The 17,333-nt window shown below is 42.5% G+C and overlaps 2 protein-coding genes across 3 annotated transcripts; one reads left to right on the forward strand and one right to left on the reverse strand.

Moving 5' to 3' along the window:
• Window positions 1-436: 436 nt before the first annotated feature.
• Window positions 437-2,279, forward strand: LOC106654410 (methionine aminopeptidase 1). The gene is made up of 6 exons (XM_014374258.2): window positions 437-581; window positions 672-723; window positions 977-1,212; window positions 1,280-1,502; window positions 1,573-1,848; window positions 1,927-2,279. The coding sequence occupies exons 1-6, from the start codon at window positions 471-473 to the stop codon at window positions 2,157-2,159; spliced, it is 1,131 nt and encodes a 376-aa protein (XP_014229744.1). The 5' UTR covers window positions 437-470; the 3' UTR covers window positions 2,160-2,279.
• Window positions 2,280-2,377: 98 nt separating this feature from the next.
• On the reverse strand, window positions 2,378-17,052 carry LOC106654369 (putative uncharacterized protein DDB_G0271606). 2 transcript variants are annotated; one of them, XM_023463661.1, is made up of 8 exons: window positions 17,000-17,052; window positions 9,726-10,012; window positions 7,642-8,210; window positions 6,444-6,613; window positions 5,116-5,505; window positions 4,463-4,750; window positions 3,792-4,151; window positions 2,378-3,037 (listed from the first exon to the last, which is right to left on the reverse strand). In XM_023463661.1, the coding sequence occupies exons 1-8, from the start codon at window positions 17,003-17,005 to the stop codon at window positions 2,861-2,863; spliced, it is 2,247 nt and encodes a 748-aa protein (XP_023319429.1). In that variant the 5' UTR covers window positions 17,006-17,052; the 3' UTR covers window positions 2,378-2,860. The 2 variants fall into 2 exon arrangements, with proteins under 2 accessions (XP_023319429.1, XP_014229672.1); XM_014374186.2 differs by having other exon boundaries at window positions 4,463-4,753.
• Window positions 17,053-17,333: the final 281 nt, after the last annotated feature.

A 17,333-nucleotide genomic window follows, 5' to 3' on the forward strand; every position in this document is an offset into this window, starting at 1 on the left:
GTCGAAAACTGCATGTATAATTGTACTGAATAGCCCAATTTTCGACCAGGTCAGAATTATAAATTGAGCAACGAAAAATATTTAATAATTTTCAAGGGTACTAAGAATTTTCTCTGAAACAATAACATTTATAGGATCGAAAAAATTTAAATTGAACCTTCTTAGAAATTGAATAAAATGAATAACTTTTAAACTGCACATCGTATTTTTTTGCGATACTCGTTTAATTATGTTCCGACTCTATCTGTAGTGTTTCCAGAAAAACCTCCTATTGGTAAGGTAGATTTCATCAGTTTTGAGCAATGTATCGCTGACATGCGGGGAAGCGAATTTGTGTCATCTACTGGTGAACTGCTGCAATTTATATCCTTACGATATAACTCGCAATTCGCATGGTGAAACACCGCATGACTAAGAATTGAAATTTTCTCTGAGAACGGAGTGTGAAACTTTTACTAAGATCATTAATAATGTCTGTGAGTAGTAATAAATGTGATACGCCTGGATGTGAAAAGCAAGCCAGTTTACAATGTCCAACCTGCATAAAAATTGGAATCACAGGATCCTTTTTCTGTAATCAGGTAATTTTCTTAACCTACAAGTCTCTTAACCAAGTTGGTTATTTTTGTCTTTTGATTGTAAGTATTAAAAAAAACGTCATAAAATTTTAGGATTGTTTCAAAAGCAGCTGGAAAAGCCACAAACTATTACATCAGCTCGCTAGTAAGTTATAAATTATAAACTATAGTTTTAAATTACATGACCAGTCTTGTATATACAATGGTCTGCTAGTTTATTATTAGATAAGCTGCTTATATATTTTTAAAAATACCAACATAAGTGTCATTGAACTCTTTTCCAGAAAAACAGTGTAAATTGTTCTTCTGATAAACGTTAAATTCAATATAAATTTAATTGTTTTTATGAATGTATTTTTTTTATAAATTGAGTATGAATTGCAGTATTAATTTTTTAGAGGGTGATACTGGAAATTCTAAAGAAGAATATAACCCATGGCCAAGTTTTCAATACACTGGTAAATTGAGACCTGCACCTCGTGAGCAACGCAGACCAGCACCTGCTAATATAATGGCCCCAGATTATGCTCATCATCCTGATGGTACACCTGTATCCGAACAACTTGCTAGATCATCTACAGTGATTAAAGTATTAGATGATGAAGAAATTGAAGGCATGCGATTAGCTTGCAAGGTATATATTTAATCTTCTTTCCTAACTGTAACTAAACCTTATTTTTACTTAAGTCAAACTGTTTTAGCTTGGGCGCGAGGTACTCGATGAAGCAGCAAAGGCATGTGGCGTTGGAGTAACTACAGAAGAAATAGATACAGTTGTTTATGAAGCTTGTGTAGAAAGGGAATGTTATCCATCTCCATTGAATTATTATAAATTTCCAGCTAGCTGCTGTACTTCAGTCAACGAAGTTATTTGCCATGGTATTCCTGACAAAAGAAAGCTGCAAGATGGAGATATTTGCAATGGTATTTTGAATACTTGACTATTCTCGATTAATTAATCTAAAATTATAGCCAATTTAATTACATTTTTTAGTCGATGTCACTGTTTATCATAGAGGCTTTCATGGAGATTTGAATGAAACTTTCTTTGTTGGGAATGTTAAGCCAGAAATAAAAAAACTGGTTGAAGTAACTTACGAGTGCCTTTCCAAAGCTATTCAATTAGTGCGTCCTGGAGAAAAATACAGAGAGATTGGAAATGTTATTCAAAAACATGCCCAGGCTAATGGGTTAAGTGTTGTCAGAAGCTATTGTGGTCATGGAATTCATCGTCTTTTCCATACAGCTCCCAATATCCCTCATTATGCCAGTAATTAATCTTTTTTTATAAATAAATCATAAAGCTAATTATTATGCAATACATTATCTTTCAATGTGCTTTTTATAGAAAATAAAGCTGTTGGAGTAATGAAGGCCGGCCACTGCTTTACCATTGAACCAATGATATCTCAAGGAACATGGCGCGACACAATGTGGCCAGATAACTGGACTGCCGTTACTGCTGATGGCCAATGGTCAGCTCAATTTGAACAAACGCTGCTAGTAACTGAAAATGGATGTGATATTTTAACAAAACGCAGAAATAAGGAGGGAACACCTTGGTTTATGGATAAAAAGTAAATCAACAAAAATGAAAAAGATAAATGATGTAAATATGAATATATTACATTGCCAATGATAACAAATAAAACGAATTATTATACTATAAATCATGAACTTCCATAAAATACTATATCTAAATTGTCATTCATCCATCTGTATACCACTCAAGTAACAATTGCTTGAAACATAGATATTGGCTACTACAATATAAGATTTCTACAATTGACTGTTGTGCATTACTGTGAGAAAATTTTATTGTTTCACCACGATGGTTAGTATTTCAATGAACATATATTTGGAATAGAGGATAGATATCATCAAATCATATTTTCCTAATGATGATGTATGATAAAAGTGCAAGTGAATAGATACAATATGCAATTACAATGAAATTTTACAACATGAACGAGTATGAAAAATGACAATGAATGAATGGGCTAACTAGCGCTTGACTTATATCAGAATTATTAGTCTTTTAAGAGTTTGACGCGTCTTTAGCATTAAATTTACTCAACGAGAACAACTTAATTGGGCCGAATCGAGTCCAAATTCGCTTAAAATCTATGCGATAATTTCAAACGAGTAACGATACTTAAAAATCTACAGCTAAAATTAATAAATTATTTCGAATGTCTCCTCGAGTATAGAAGAAATCGTAATTAAATAAAAAAAACCTAGCTATTTAATGATCAAATTCATCCGCATCACATTTTTTGTTCTTAAGCTATTCGCGATCCGAATTCAGTCTCTTCTGTCGGCGACTCGTTATTTCGTGAATTGTCAGCCTCGTCTCTCTCGTACTCGTACTCCTCGGAATTATCTTTTTCCGCGCTCTCGTCCGACACCATTATTCTGAGTGATAACTTTTCATCGTCCTTGGTATCCTCTTTCTTTCCCTGAAAAAGAGAAAATTTTTATTATTTTGATCGTGAAAAAATTTGGTATTCAAAATTTTCAAAAATCGTTTCAGTCTTTTTATTCAAAAAAAGATACACATATTATTCCTTTTGATGTTTTTGATGAAAGGAAAAAATTTGAGCATCTTTTTTGTGGAGCGAAGAATCTCCCTAAAATATTTGGAACAAAATCGTAGTTCCATAGGTCAAGTGGTCCTCGTTCGTAAACGATTCATTTGTCGAACAGATCGTAAAATTTATAGTGGTCGTAAAAGCGTCAATTTGTCAGTATATTGCAGCGCACGATTTATCGATCATAAAAAATGGTGTTTTAAAAATTATAAAATTTCACGATTTTAAGAGTTTCTAAGTAAAATATCTACTTGTCCTTTATTTTCAAAGAAATACGATTAGCGAATCGCATTGTAAGTGTTAAGAACTGAGATATTGTTTCACGAAGGATCGAATGTATCTTTGCTGAATCGTATTTTTATTGAAAACAAATTTTCAAAATGTCTTTGTCAAATTTATGACTTGTTGGATGTACATAGTGGGGGGAAAAAACGTACTTTTTCTCTTTTCCGACAGCTCTCGATTTCGACGCGTCATCGCGGCGCGAAACGATGATTGAAAAATCCGCACGACAATGCGGTGCGCAGTTGGTTTTATTGACGCGCGAAACGAGCTCATATAAAACGAAATCACTACCCAGCTGACACATACATACATGTATAATACGACGTATCACACATACCTCGTCGGACAGTGGGGTGTCGCTTCGATTTTTGTTGCGCCGATAGAACAATTTTCGCCGATGCTCCAGCTGCTTCTGCGTGTTCGAACTCTGTTTTTCGCTCGCCACCTCGTGCTGCTGCTGCTGCTCCTTATCGCTCTCGTCCTTGTGATTGGAGGGCATCGACGACGATGCCGACGACGATGACGACGACTGTTGATTATTCTGTTGCTGCTCCCTTAGTCTTTGGCGCTGCTCCTGCTGCTGTTTGCGCAGCTGACCGATCAGCTGACTGTTGACGTTTCCGGCTGCGGCGAGAGCGGCCAGTGTTTCCGCCGCGTCTCGGTTGGGCAGGGTCGTGTAGAACTGGCTCGTCAAGCCCTGCGAGTCATATTAAAAATTCATAGCGCTTGGGTACTACGTGCTTTTTTTTTGTAAGAGAGGCGGAGCTCAAACTATCTCGCGAACTCTCGGAAAATTTAGCACCAAAAGCGATGACTAAGGATAAATTTAGCGCGCGCAGCCTGTAAAACTGTAACGATCGCGTGATAAACGATGATGAGCTTTTTCTTTTTTTTATTACATCCTACAGGCCCGTTGTCGCGCAAAATTTACTACCCCTTGGCGCGCGCGCGAATATGAAAGATGAGATTCGGAGCAAGAGAAAGAGAAAAAAAAACGGCGTTATATACCTTATCTTCCAAATAGTTGGCCGCGGCGGCTTTTTCGTAGTCGATGTTGTTCTCTGGCTGGGCGCCAGCGTCGGCCGCGCCGACGCCGATCGCGCCGACTTCCTGCACGTCGCTGGCGTCCGGCGACAGGCTGTAATCGGCGCTCACGCGGCCCGAGGCGTAGTTCTGATTGACAAATACGCTCTGCTGCTGCTGCGACTGCGACTGCTGCTTCCGCTGCTGTTTCGGCTTATCGGCTTGCTCGTCGTAATTGAACGAGTGGAGGATCGGCTGCGAGAAGCTCGTCTGCTGCTGCAAAAAAAATAGAAAATAAAGCTTCCATTTATAAATAAAACACTCGTAACTTCCAGTACATTTGTATCGATGCGCCCTATTATCATGCGATCTTTTATTTTTCATCGTTTTACTATTGCAGCATAATCATCGCATTATCGAACAAGTTTTTTTTTCCTTATTCTCGCTCTTTGTGCTTACGTCGCAGCTCTCCGTTAATAAAGCTTAATGGACGGAAAAAAGTGGGCGAACTGCCTACGCGACGATAAACTTGAAAAAGACTAATTACCGTCGTACTTCGTTCGAGTTATAGAAATTAAAGCGTCGCAGCGAAAAAATCAATGGATCAATAATTGTATACACAATGGCTCATCACACACCTTGGCGTCGGTATCGTCCTGCAAGCTCTGTTGCTGCTGCTGCAAAATCTGCGTGAGCTGCTGCTGCAGCAGGTGCTGCTGGATCTGGGGCTGCTGGCTGAGCGCGTACTGGTCGGTAAGCTGCTGGGGGAAAGCGTTGAGGACCTCGTAGAGCTTGGTGGCCGATATGGTAGGGCCGCCGGCCACGGGCTGGCCGACGTGCAAGTCCTGTTGCCCCGACGACTGACTGTCTCCGCTGCTGCTGCTGCTAACGCCCCCAACGTGCATCGTGCTGTGCAGATTCATCGAGGCGCTCGAGTCCGCGTCCGAGTCTTGCTGCTGCTGCTGCTGCTGAGACGAGCGCGAGAGCGACGATGATGGATGGTTCGCGTAGACGTCGTTAGCCTGCAACTATTTGTGCGCAAAGGGGAGGCTTTAATTTACTGCATAAGGTGTCACGGCTTATAAAAGGTGTGACGTGTTATATATAGACACTTTTATACTCTTTGTTTTTCTAGGCGCTAATTATCGCGAGCGAAGCTTTTCACCCGCACCCTCTATATATGTATATAAAAGCTGATCGGAGCGCGAGTGACTCGTTTGAACTGGCATGTGCGAGTGCAGCTTGCCGCGCGGGAACGACGATGATGCACAGAAACAAAAGTTCGAAAAGTATATATCGTATGCACGATAAAAAGCTCTTCTCAAGCTTGCTCTGCAAAGCTCCCGATTGCCACAAAGACTCGTCGTTACGTATATATAGTCATTATTTTCAATTGAAATTAATTTATCCAGCAGTATAAATACTGTTTCTCACGGTCGTATTGTGTGTATTCACGGTAGAATGACGAGTGGTGTACAGTAAAGCGGGCGTTATGAACGGAGAAAATGCATTAACCTCGTTAGCGGCGATAATGCACGAACGATTGCGAGCGCGAGAGAGTCATAACGCCTGCCACCCCTCGCGCCCACTTGTCCGATACGGTTTCTTCTTCGTCGTATTATTTCAGGGACAATTAGCGCTCGAACAGACTCGCGAGCTTTCGTGACGCGCCCGCCCCCGTCTATCGGCTATTGTGTACGAGTTTTGACGATGCGCTTATTTGTGCACGCTCGAGACAAAAATCAACTTTATCCAGCGAGAGGATATTTATAGTTATAATAAACTTTTATTCTTTGAATATATATATATGGATGCGATATAGATGACGAATATGGTATTGTCGATAAACGCGTCGAATCGATAAATTATCGGTGCTATAGCTTTCGATCGACCCGCGCGTATCCGAACTCGCATGGCAAACACATTATATTGCCCACATATTGTGCGACTATATGCTATACAATACCTGTTGCTCCTGCAAAACAGCGGCGTACTGGGCCGCCGAGTCGAAATCCGGCGTGAAGTACGTGGCCGGGGTGGCCGAATTGATCTCGTTGGATTCCGTCACCTCGTACTGATGGACCAGCTGGCCGACGCTGCTGCCGGGCGAGATCCGCTGACTCTCCACGTTGGCGTCTGCTTGAAAACAAAAGAAAAAAATTCGCAATAAAGTTTATTATCATTATTACAATAGTGCGGTGACAGTACAAGTGAGTTCGATACACGTAAAACTTTGATAAACTTTATTCGAACTTTGAGTACTCGCTGACCCATGCAGTGCTTTTATAATGTACGCTACCACTGCTACATGAACTATGCATCGATCGTATTTGCGCGTTGAGAATTTCTCAAAATTCGTCGACGCAATTATATTACGCATTATACACACGAATTGTGTGTAGCAATGAAACGTACGTGCTATACCCGAGACTCGGCCAAAGTAATCCGATTTATATGTATATCACCGCGGCCGGGACGCGCAGCACACGGGCTCGCGTGGCAAAATTCGAGTCCTCTCGACGCTGCTCGAGCTTAATATACTTTACCTTTTGATTTTGCCTCTATTACGTTACGCGCGTAATATACTATACTCACTGCTGTGCTTGCAGAGCTTTTTGCGCTCGCACGGTTACATGTGCGCCGCACCGGGCGAGCTCCGAGCTCGAAGCGAGCAAAGAGTAAGCGAGCGAGCTTTTGCCTGTGATTAGTCGATCGGTCGAGTCGTAGAGCTCTGTAAGTACACATTTTTCTAGAGGGGAGAGAGAGAGAGAGACGCGGCTCTTTCGCGTAGGCGCTCGGGGGAAAAGGGGAAGCATATAACAGCTTTCGAAGGCATGAAAATTGCATGCAATCGCTGGTGAAAAGAGAGAGAGAAAGAGGGAGAAAGAGAGAAAGCAGCGTAAAGAAAGAAAAAGAGCGAGATGGGCGCTTATTGAAAAGCTGGGCAAACACTATCAGGCGCGCGGGTCTATATGGCAAAACTTTTTTATCGACTTTTTCAAGGCTCTCTCTTTAGCTATATATCTATATATAGTAGTCCTGTAGCTTATAGCAGTAAGGCATGTAAAAAAGGGATTTTCCTGTGAAAAAGAACTACTACTACTACTAATACTACGAGCGCGTACCAAATGCTCTGCAAAATTTTATGCTCATTCCATTCTCACCTTGACCATTGAAAACCGTGGAGTAGTCGACTTGCGAGACGGAATACGTCGGCCTCTTCATCGACTCTTCTTGTTGTTGCTGCTGCTGCTGCTCCCGTTGCTGTTGCTGGTACTGCTGCTGCTGTTGGAAGGATTTACTGGCTGGTCCGAGATTCGGAGCGGGGATCGTGTGTATGGGGCCGCGATCGTCGTCCACTCCGGCCCGATGATGATGGTGATGATGATGATGCAACGGCATAGACATCTCCGGACGGTACTCGGGGCTGTACTGCTGGGGCAGTTTGGCCATCGACTGCAGCTCCTTCATGGGCCCGATGACTCGTTGCAGCGACGGCTGAACTACCGGCTGATGTTGTTGTTGTTGGACTTGCGGTTGTTGTTGTTGCTGCTGCTGTTGTTGCGGCTGTGGCTGCTGCTGCTGCTGCTGTTTTTGCTTATTGAGCGAGCCGAAATTCATTGGTCCGCCGAGTAATCCACTGATGCTGGCCGGCATGGGCTTGTAGGCGCTCGGCACCACGTTGAACATGGGCGGCATCGGTGATCCGGGTGGGCCCGGTGGTCGACGGAATCTACACGATAAACATGCGTTGCAAAATTATGAGTCGTTATTTCGACGATCGGCTAGTTCTACTTATAATTATTGGCAAATTCAATGATGTCTCTCGAGCTACAGCTGCTCGTACGCGGTCGGTACTAATCCTCTCGCGACTATTTTCCGATTGTAATAACGAAGCGCATATCTCGAGTATACACGCACAGTTGGCGGCAATCATCTCCAAAATTGCCCCAGCAGTAATAATTCGTATGCTCTATTAAGTTGGCTCGTTATTATTCTCCCGCAACTTCGCAACTACGAGCTACTGCTGCTGCTGCTTGTGTTTCCATTACAATTGTGGCTACAAGGATTACACGAGACGAGAGAGAGAGAGCAGTTTCTATATCTATCGAGCCGAGGCTTTACGAACTCGGACTTGTAGAGTTAATGATAGTTGAAACGAAGATAAAAAAAAAGAGAAAAAAAAACAACAGACCCCACGAAAACAATGTTAAAAATTAATTGTCGTGAAAAAAAAACAACCGCTCCGAAAATTAAACCGGTGGAACTAACGGGCGCGCGATATATATCAGCGAAACTAGAAGAGATCGTTTTCACGAAAAAGGAAAATAACATTCTCACTCGCGCCAACGAGCCATTTACGTGTACAAGCGAAAATGAGACTTTATTAACGCGTAAATAGAAAATTTGTCGCGGACGCACGAGAATTTATTATTTTTCGAGCGATTAAAATATCCACGTATATCACACAACTTTTTTTTTATTGCCGTCGCTGATAAATCACAAGCGCGAGCGCGCGGTAAATTCTCGTAATCCAGTTGTAGAAGCTTTATTCTCCCATTGAGAGAAAAAAATTTAATTGAAATATCCCCTAATTACCGCACGCGCGATATCGCTTGGAGCCGGGATATGGGAAATGAAAAAATTTTCATTACGAATCGTTACACTACCGCGTCGTTCGCAATTCATATCAACAATGATACGCGCGCGCGCCCAAAGTGCATTAGCCCGAGCCGATCCGGAATTAATTTCCGCGTGTAAATATTATCCCTGCCATCGAAGCAGGCTCGAATTACCCTCGGCCAATAATCGATGCATAACGGGGGCCACACGTATAAAACATAGTTGCACTTTGTCGTGCTGCTCGTGAAAAGAGGCTCTCGAAGCTGCTCCTGGAAAACAATTGCCGCAGGCAGGCAGGCAGGCAGGCTTTGGAGCTATTTATCGCGCACAAATAATAAGCCCGAGAGCCGAGCGTAGTGGCACAATAATGAGCGAGGCATTAATCATAGTGTCGCGAGCTCGCGCGTGCATACTCGTGTAACGCGAAACAAACACCTACTAGTATTTACGCTCGAGAAAGACGAAGAGAGCGTGTATGCGTGCCTACGCGTACAACACGATGATGATGTATAAATATACCATTTCGCGTGGAAAAAAAAATAAATAAAAGCCGTGCCATTTAGCTGCTAATTAAGCGAGCTTTTACAATGTGTAATGTAGACAAAATGATGACACTCCATCGTACCTGTAATTGGGCGGCTTGAAGATCGGCGGCCTCTTGTGAAGAAAGTTGGGCGCGCCCATGTGTATCGAGTTGCCGCTCATCGACGGCGGCAGGCCTCCGCCCCCGGGACCGAGCCTCGGCGGTCCGGGCGCCCAGGATTTTTTGTAGATCTGCGGCGGCGGCGGCAGAGGCGGGGGTGGCCCACCGATCAGCTGGGGCGGCGGTCTGCGGTACTTGTACTGCGCCTCGGTGCCCTCCAGCAGCAGGATCACCGCAAGCGGCAGCAACGCCAGCCTGCAGTTCGTTCGCTGCAATAGAACACGCACATATAGACAATGATGCAAATGTTTCGTTTCGTTTGGATATCGTTGTTATGCGCTATGCCCTTCCTGTCTTTCGTTCTTTCTTTGCTCCTATTTTTTTTCATTATTTACGCCCGAGACGCGCCTTTACAATCAACGTCACGCGCTGCTCTGTTTACAAATAACGACTCCGCTTCTATGCTTGACGCGCCGGAGCAGCAGCAGCAGCGAGTAAATTCATCTTGATTCGCGGCTTAAAACATGCCCGTATACGTAGAGCAGAGAGAATGGCATTGCTATTTACATTTTTACAGTGGGTGCACGAGGGTAGAAAAAAATTGCCCGAGCAAACGGTCGATACAAATTGCCCTTTCCATCTTTTTCTCTTTCTTTCTTTCTTTCTTTCTTTCTTTCGCTCCTTTTTCTCGCGATCGCGCGTACGGCACTTCTTTGATTAAAGTCACTTCGCATTGAGAAAAGAGTAAAATGATACAGAAGACTATAACCGAGGCAAATTGATGATATCGTTATTTATTTTGATTGCTTGATTTTTTTCGTTTTTTTGTATGAACGAGAACAAGCGCTGGCCGTTAGAATATTGTTGAGTTTTTTTGCTCTCTCTCTTCTCGCGTCGATCGATATATCGTTTTACTCGAGTGTTTTCGCTTCGTTTTTTTTTTATTGTTTTGGTATATATTTGTTTTGTTCTCGACGAAAACTAAGCAATTAATAATTGATAGTTTATACTGAGCACGATTTCGCTTGCGCGCCTATTCATATCTACGCCTATTGCCTGTGTATCTAGACAACCACGTGACAGTGACAGAGACAGAGTGACGATTTTTCGACGCGTTTTGCACGTCGCTACTACCTCAACAATGAAAAAAATAAAATAATAACTCGCGCGCAATTCGAATCTAGTGCCTATATAGGACGAACCACTTCAAATATTAATCTTTTTTTTATCCACGCGGCACCCCGGTGGATTTTTTTCCCATTTTTCGAATTCGTCTATACGCGCACGATGAAAACGCTACTCTACTATACTTTTGATCGTGCTCTAGCTTGGCAATATGTCAGAGTGTACGCGAATAAAGTAATGTTAATTCGCGGGCTTTTGCATGAAAAACTTCCCTGAACGCAAATACCCTCGTGCACACACAAATACACTGTTCCGTCTTTGGCTTTTGCGTAACTTTAACGTGTGCGTATGCGTGTATGTGCGTTAAAAAACAACTTTTCTACCACAAATAGTGAAAAATGAAGGAAAAAATGGATTATACCGAAGGAAAAGTAACCCGCGGGCTAAAAAGTAATTTGACGTGTGCAGGATAGGGAAATTTTCTCTCGTGCAGTATTCGCCGCGCGAGAAAATAAATCGCAATATTTATTCAAATGTAAACGAAAACGTGTAGTTGGATTTTTTTCTCCCACGCCCCAATCGAATAGCATGAGGTAAACAGACTTGCAACAAAAATTGATACGTGAAGAAAAAACTCGACTGAAAAAAAAAAAACGAAAAAACATAGTCGTGAATTCGATCTCTCGCTTCGGCATTTATTTGCGCACTCACACTCACGCTGCATGCACGCGGCGAAGCGCTTGATTTTCCTAAAACCGCGGAAACACGATGGATAGGATACGAGATAGTCAACAGCGATTCTCTCAGCTATACGTGTATCGATCGATCAAAATTATCCAATTAAGAAGGGAAATTTTTCAATTCGCCGCGCGTAATGAAATTTGTCGAAAACGGAAACAGCGAGTGACAACGAAAAAAATGTACATGGCTAATTGAAAATAGTCTCGTATAATACACGAAGCATGCAGAGTTAAGGCGCGCGCCTGCCTACATAATACGGAAACGCGGGATTAAATCTCCTTGATTGGAAATGAAAAGAAACAGTATATTAGCGCATTAAGCTAGCTCGGGTAGGAAAAAAATTACACACCGTAGGAAGAAAAGATCAATCCAATTTGCGAGCAAATTTATGGTGCACCTGCACAAAAAAGGGATCAACGCGCGCGCGGATTTATTTCCATCTACGCGACTTTGTACGTGTATCGCGTGTTATTATAAGCCTCGTGCGGTGCGGTGCGCGCCGCGAGCGATAGGTCAATTTAATACATTTATATATGTACGCGTACGAGGCTTATACCGAGGCGGAATCGTCGCGTAAAAGTCGCCGAAGAAACGGAAGCAGTAGCAGCAGCGGCGATGTCGGCAGCGAAAAAAAAATCCAAGCCGAAGTGGAAAGCAATAGGATCTTGGCTCGAAACTTTCATCGTGTACGCGCGCGCGTGTGTGCATGTTCGAAGGCCCTCGCGCGAGCACCGACCGACCGAGCGATATCATATGGGATTTCTCGTGTCGCGCGAGTTATACACATCAGCAGCTTTCCCGCGAGCCGCTGCTACGACTGTCCGATGCTCGTTGCGCGTACAGTTCGTCAACGTATACGCGCGATAGATGTGTATACATTTTGTGAAAATAAAACGAACGAGAGAAAGGAGAGAAGAGACGAGGATATGTCGAGAGAAAAAAAAAACAGTACGAGAGATATAGAGCTAAAAAACGGAGTAAGCTCGCCGCGCGAAGAGAGACAAACGACAAACAAACGAAAAGATCCACGCGCGCGCGCGGGCCGATTGACAGCCGAAGCTGTGACTTTTTGCCGATTGAAAGAGATCGCCAACTGCAATTCCCATCGCGGCGGAGTCTGCGCATAGGCTCTTAATCCAGGCACACGCGAGGTTCGATTGCAATAAGCTCATTTGCCGCGCGTGTAGATATATAAATAAAATCCGTATTTATACGACTCTAGGCGGCTCCTAAAAAGGGCAACCGCATGATATAGAGAGCTCGGCTCTTATGTACACACACACACACATCGCGGCGAGTGCAACGGTACAGCAAATAGCTGAGTATATTATATATATACATATCGTACATGTAGTACACACTTACACACTTATATACGCACACCTGTTGATAAACGAGTTACGACGACGATATGTGCTCGTGTGTGTGTGCAGTAGTGCCTCTATGCGTGCAGCGCGTGTCGGATCGCGGAGTAAGGCGCGCGTGAGTAGCGCCTCTCCGGAAGTGGGACACGCCGCGTGTGCCACATAATCGCGAGGAAAAGCGCGAGCTCGTGCTCTTATATATATGGGTCAAAATAATACTTTTTTACAAAACCGTGCGCACGTATGTCACCGATCTTGACGCGCTTTTGGTATGTTATAGTACATGGTAAAAAGGTCCCAAAAAAAAATTTTTAGACTCCCTCCCCCCTCCTACCCCCCACTTCCGGTATAAACGTCCATTTTCGATCTATATTTTTTCTGAGGACATGAAGCAAGTAAAAAATCTGAAAAAATTCATAAAAATACTTTTCCACAATCCAAACAACCTTGAATTTTTTCAGATTTTTTGAGTGCTTCAGGCCTTCAGATAAAATCATTGAAAATTTCAAAAATCGAGATACGGCGGTATGAGCCGATGTAGTACTCGGAAATTTTTTCAGTTATTTTTCGCATTAAAAAACATAACCTCAATTTTTTTCAGATTTTTTCAGATTACCTAACGCACCTTTTGAAGCCAAAAACCGATTTTTTTGACGAAAATAATTTTTTTAGGACAGTACGGAGCCTCGAAAAATCTGAAAAAAATTTTTTCTTGTTTTTTTCATCAAAATACGTAATCTCAAATTTTTTCAGATTTTTTAATTGAAGGCGATAGCTTCTAGGGCCGAAAAATGCTATTTTTAACAAAAAATGGTTCCTAGAACCCGATGGTTCCGGTGAAAAAATTTGAAAATATTTTTTTTGAATTCCTTGTCAAATTTTAATAAATTTTGACCGTTTCAAAAGTTCGATTGAAGCTTCCTAGCTCATTTTAGAGCATCAAACGAGTTTTATCATTCCTTAATGTCTTCAGAAACGTCTTCAGATATTTTGCACTAATCTTTGTCCTGCTCTAAAATGAGCTAGGAAGCTTCAATCGAACTTTTGAAACGGTCAAAATTTATTAAAATTTGACAAGGAATTCAAAAAAAATATTTTCAAATTTTTTCACCGGAACCATCGGGTTCTAGGAACCATTTTTTGTTAAAAATAGCATTTTTCGGCCCTAGAAGCTATCGCCTTCAATTAAAAAATCTGAAAAAATTTGAGATTACGTATTTTGATGAAAAAAACAAGAAAAAATTTTTTTCAGATTTTTCGAGGCTCCGTACTGTCCTAAAAAAATTATTTTCGTCAAAAAAATCGGTTTTTGGCTTCAAAAGGTGCGTTAGGTAATCTGAAAAAATCTGAAAAAAATTGAGGTTATGTTTTTTAATGCGAAAAATAACTGAAAAAATTTCCGAGTACTACATCGGCTCATACCGCCGTATCTCGATTTTTGAAATTTTCAATGATTTTATCTGAAGGCCTGAAGCACTCAAAAAATCTGAAAAAATTCAAGGTTGTTTGGATTGTGGAAAAGTATTTTTATGAATTTTTTCAGATTTTTTACTTGCTTCATGTCCTCAGAAAAAATATAGATCGAAAATGGACGTTTATACCGGAAGTGGGGGGTAGGAGGGGGGAGGGGGTCTAAAAATTTTTTTTTGGGACCTTTTTACCATGTACTATAACATACCAAAAGCGCGTCAAGATCGGTGACATACGTGCGCACGGTTTTGTAAAAAAGTATTATTTTGACCCATATATATACCGTATATATATATTTAAAGACCACGCCGCGCGCAAATTCATCTCGTTAGGAGATCGTCGCAGTCGCAAAAAATCATCGAGAAGAAGATGACGAAGAAAAAAGAAGAAGGAGAAAAAGGCAGAGAAAAAACAAAACAACAACGACGACAACGACAGCACCGGTGTGGCTGTCAGTGTGCAGCTATGAGATATACTACTCGTCGATCGATCGATCGTCATGGTATATGGTATATATACATTGATCTCTCGTAATGCCACAGATGTATCTCGTATACGTATATCGACAAGAGGACGCGCTCTCAAGAGAGAGAGAGAGAGAAGAGGAAAGCCCGAGCGGCGGATAATTGAATCGAGCTCTTTTGGCGTATTATCCAAGTTAGCGATAGAGAGTGGATAGCAGCAGCATAGCTCGTGTTCAAGAGAGAGAGATCACCTGCTGCAACGTGAGAGATGCGACCAGATCGAGAGAGAGAGAGAGAGAGACGTATATCTATCGCGCGAATACCGTATATATAACGTCGCTACGGTGTGAAAATATCGGGCTTGATACACAATATAACGCGAACGAGCAGCTCGCGATGCGGCAAGCGCGACGATGAGCCCCGTGCACGAAGCTCCATATCTATTGTATACACGCTAATCTCGCATATATGCGTATAAGCTCGAAGCAACCCCGTGCGTCGGGTGGGAGGTACCTATACGTATATACGTGGATGAAAAGCTGTTTGTATTTTCCCGACGACACGTCACTGTGCCACCGCTGCCTCTACTTGATACAATCGAGCGAGCGTGATAAACGCGTGCGAGTCATGCATATAATATGGTGTGTGTGTGGCAGCTCTCGTGTTGTTGTTTTCGCGCGCACAATTAACCATCTTTTGCGCGCCACCGTTATATAGGATAGTATTAATAATTTTTACATACGGGTCTACCGACGGTTTAATCGATCGATCCTGCTGTATATACTATACTGTATAAATATAGGATAATTTTACACTTCTACAAAGAATTAGAGATTCGCTCCAATTAATTGACCGAATTTCAGCGAGCACACACACATACGTACCGAGTTTTACTGTTAAGGCTCTCGATTAAAAGCTGCGCCGCGACGCCCGATTAATAATTGATCGCCTTTTTAGAGCGAGAGAGTACACACACGGACACACATAGTACGTGTAATATACATGAAATCTGTCTAACGGAGCTCTCTCGGTAGCGGAGCTCGATCATGTACACAAACATACTTAACATTATGTACGATACACATTCGAAATCGAGACGGATTTTTCTGAATGAAAATCAGAGTTATACAGACAGATCGTATAAATTCCGTTAGCAGAGTCTCATCATTAAAAGATTCGTTATAATGATCATCCAAATACAGGGCGCCAAGAGACTTGTAAAATATTCTCGTGTATCATATACGTACCCAAAATTTATACACGGCATTGTGTATAAGAGATTTCATCGCGAGGAGAAACTTTTCCCTTCGCGTGCGTGGAGGAGCTCGGTAGAAGTATACGATACGCGATTGATTGAATTTTTTGTTCACAATTGAAAATTCGATGTATGCGTACACACGCGCGTAATAGAGAGAGCCGAGGGCTTCGCCTTCGCAAGCGCGTCACAACAACAACGGCATCGACGATACACGCATTCATATACAGAGATATCTCTCTCTGACATTGTTGGCGTATTCGCGAAGGAAATTCCTGCACCGCGCACAGACGCATATATCGTATCGAAATCGAGGATGCATCGATATATCGGGATCAGTTGGAAATTGTTGCTACCACCGTTGCTGTTGCTGCTGCTGCTGTTACTGCAGGAGATGTTTATTTCAACTTTACGACTGTTATATCGGCGTTGCTCTGTTAGTTATAGTTACGTGGAATAATCTATATCTATACATGCTGACACTGCTAAAAGGAGCAACAGCAGAAGCCGAGGCATAGAGCCAAGTAAAGTCAGTGCATGTGTATGTATATAGCAACAGCGGCTTCGAACGTTAAAGCCGCAGAGACATTCGGCAGGATCGTTAAGGAGCACGAGGACGACGACGACGACGAAAAGTTATAACCGCCCGCGCTCTACCAAGTGACCAGTACAGTTTCCGGATAAGCGCGTTCGCTTAGCGTTAAACCCTTTGTATATATACCACACCACATTACACACACACAAACACTTTGATACATCGAATTGGCGCGGTGGATATAAAGCAAATAAAAGAAGGAAGAGCAAGAAGAAGAGAAAGGCCCAGCAGAAAATACTTACCATCATTGCGGTCGTTGAGGGTGGCAAACTGGTGGTGTCTCCTTTACTCCTCGAGAGGGGCTGCTCGATGATCGTCAAAGGGAACGAGCACACACTAGCTCCGTGTAGGCAATATAGCTGACAACACGACGGGACGACGGGAAGCGCAACACTACTCGTATAAAGAGAGCCTCGACGACAGGAGAAAGACAGACAGACACACGGACACACGGAGAGAGAGAGAGAGAGAGGTAGATGGATGGAGATAGAGGATAGAGAGTGAGGAGACGGACGACGAAAGAGAATTAGTCGTCGGCTCGAGGCACTTGGCTATTCTGCACGCAATTAGGTCATT

Source organism: Trichogramma pretiosum, unplaced genomic scaffold (assembly GCF_000599845.2).
Source record: "Trichogramma pretiosum strain Unisexual culture from Peru unplaced genomic scaffold, Tpre_2.0 scaffold47, whole genome shotgun sequence".
In the NCBI taxonomy this organism is placed as follows: Eukaryota; Metazoa; Arthropoda; class Insecta; order Hymenoptera; family Trichogrammatidae; genus Trichogramma; species Trichogramma pretiosum.

Bases quoted from the DNA above. Each gene is read 5' to 3' on its own strand.
- LOC106654369 (XM_014374186.2), bottom strand. The intron at 8,211-9,725 runs GTACGATGGAGT...TTTATCGTGTAG, and splicing joins TTCAAGCCGCCCAATTACAG to ATTCCGTCGACCACCGGGCC. The intron at 4,152-4,462 runs GTATATAACGCC...TATGACTCGCAG, and splicing joins CCAACTATTTGGAAGATAAG to GGCTTGACGAGCCAGTTCTA.
- LOC106654410 (XM_014374258.2), top strand. From the start codon at position 471: ATGTCTGTGAGTAGTAATAAATGTGATACGCCTGGATGTGAAAAGCAA. The intron at 582-671 runs GTAATTTTCTTA...ATAAAATTTTAG, and splicing joins GATCCTTTTTCTGTAATCAG to GATTGTTTCAAAAGCAGCTG. The intron at 1,849-1,926 runs GTAATTAATCTT...TGCTTTTTATAG, and splicing joins CAATATCCCTCATTATGCCA to AAAATAAAGCTGTTGGAGTA.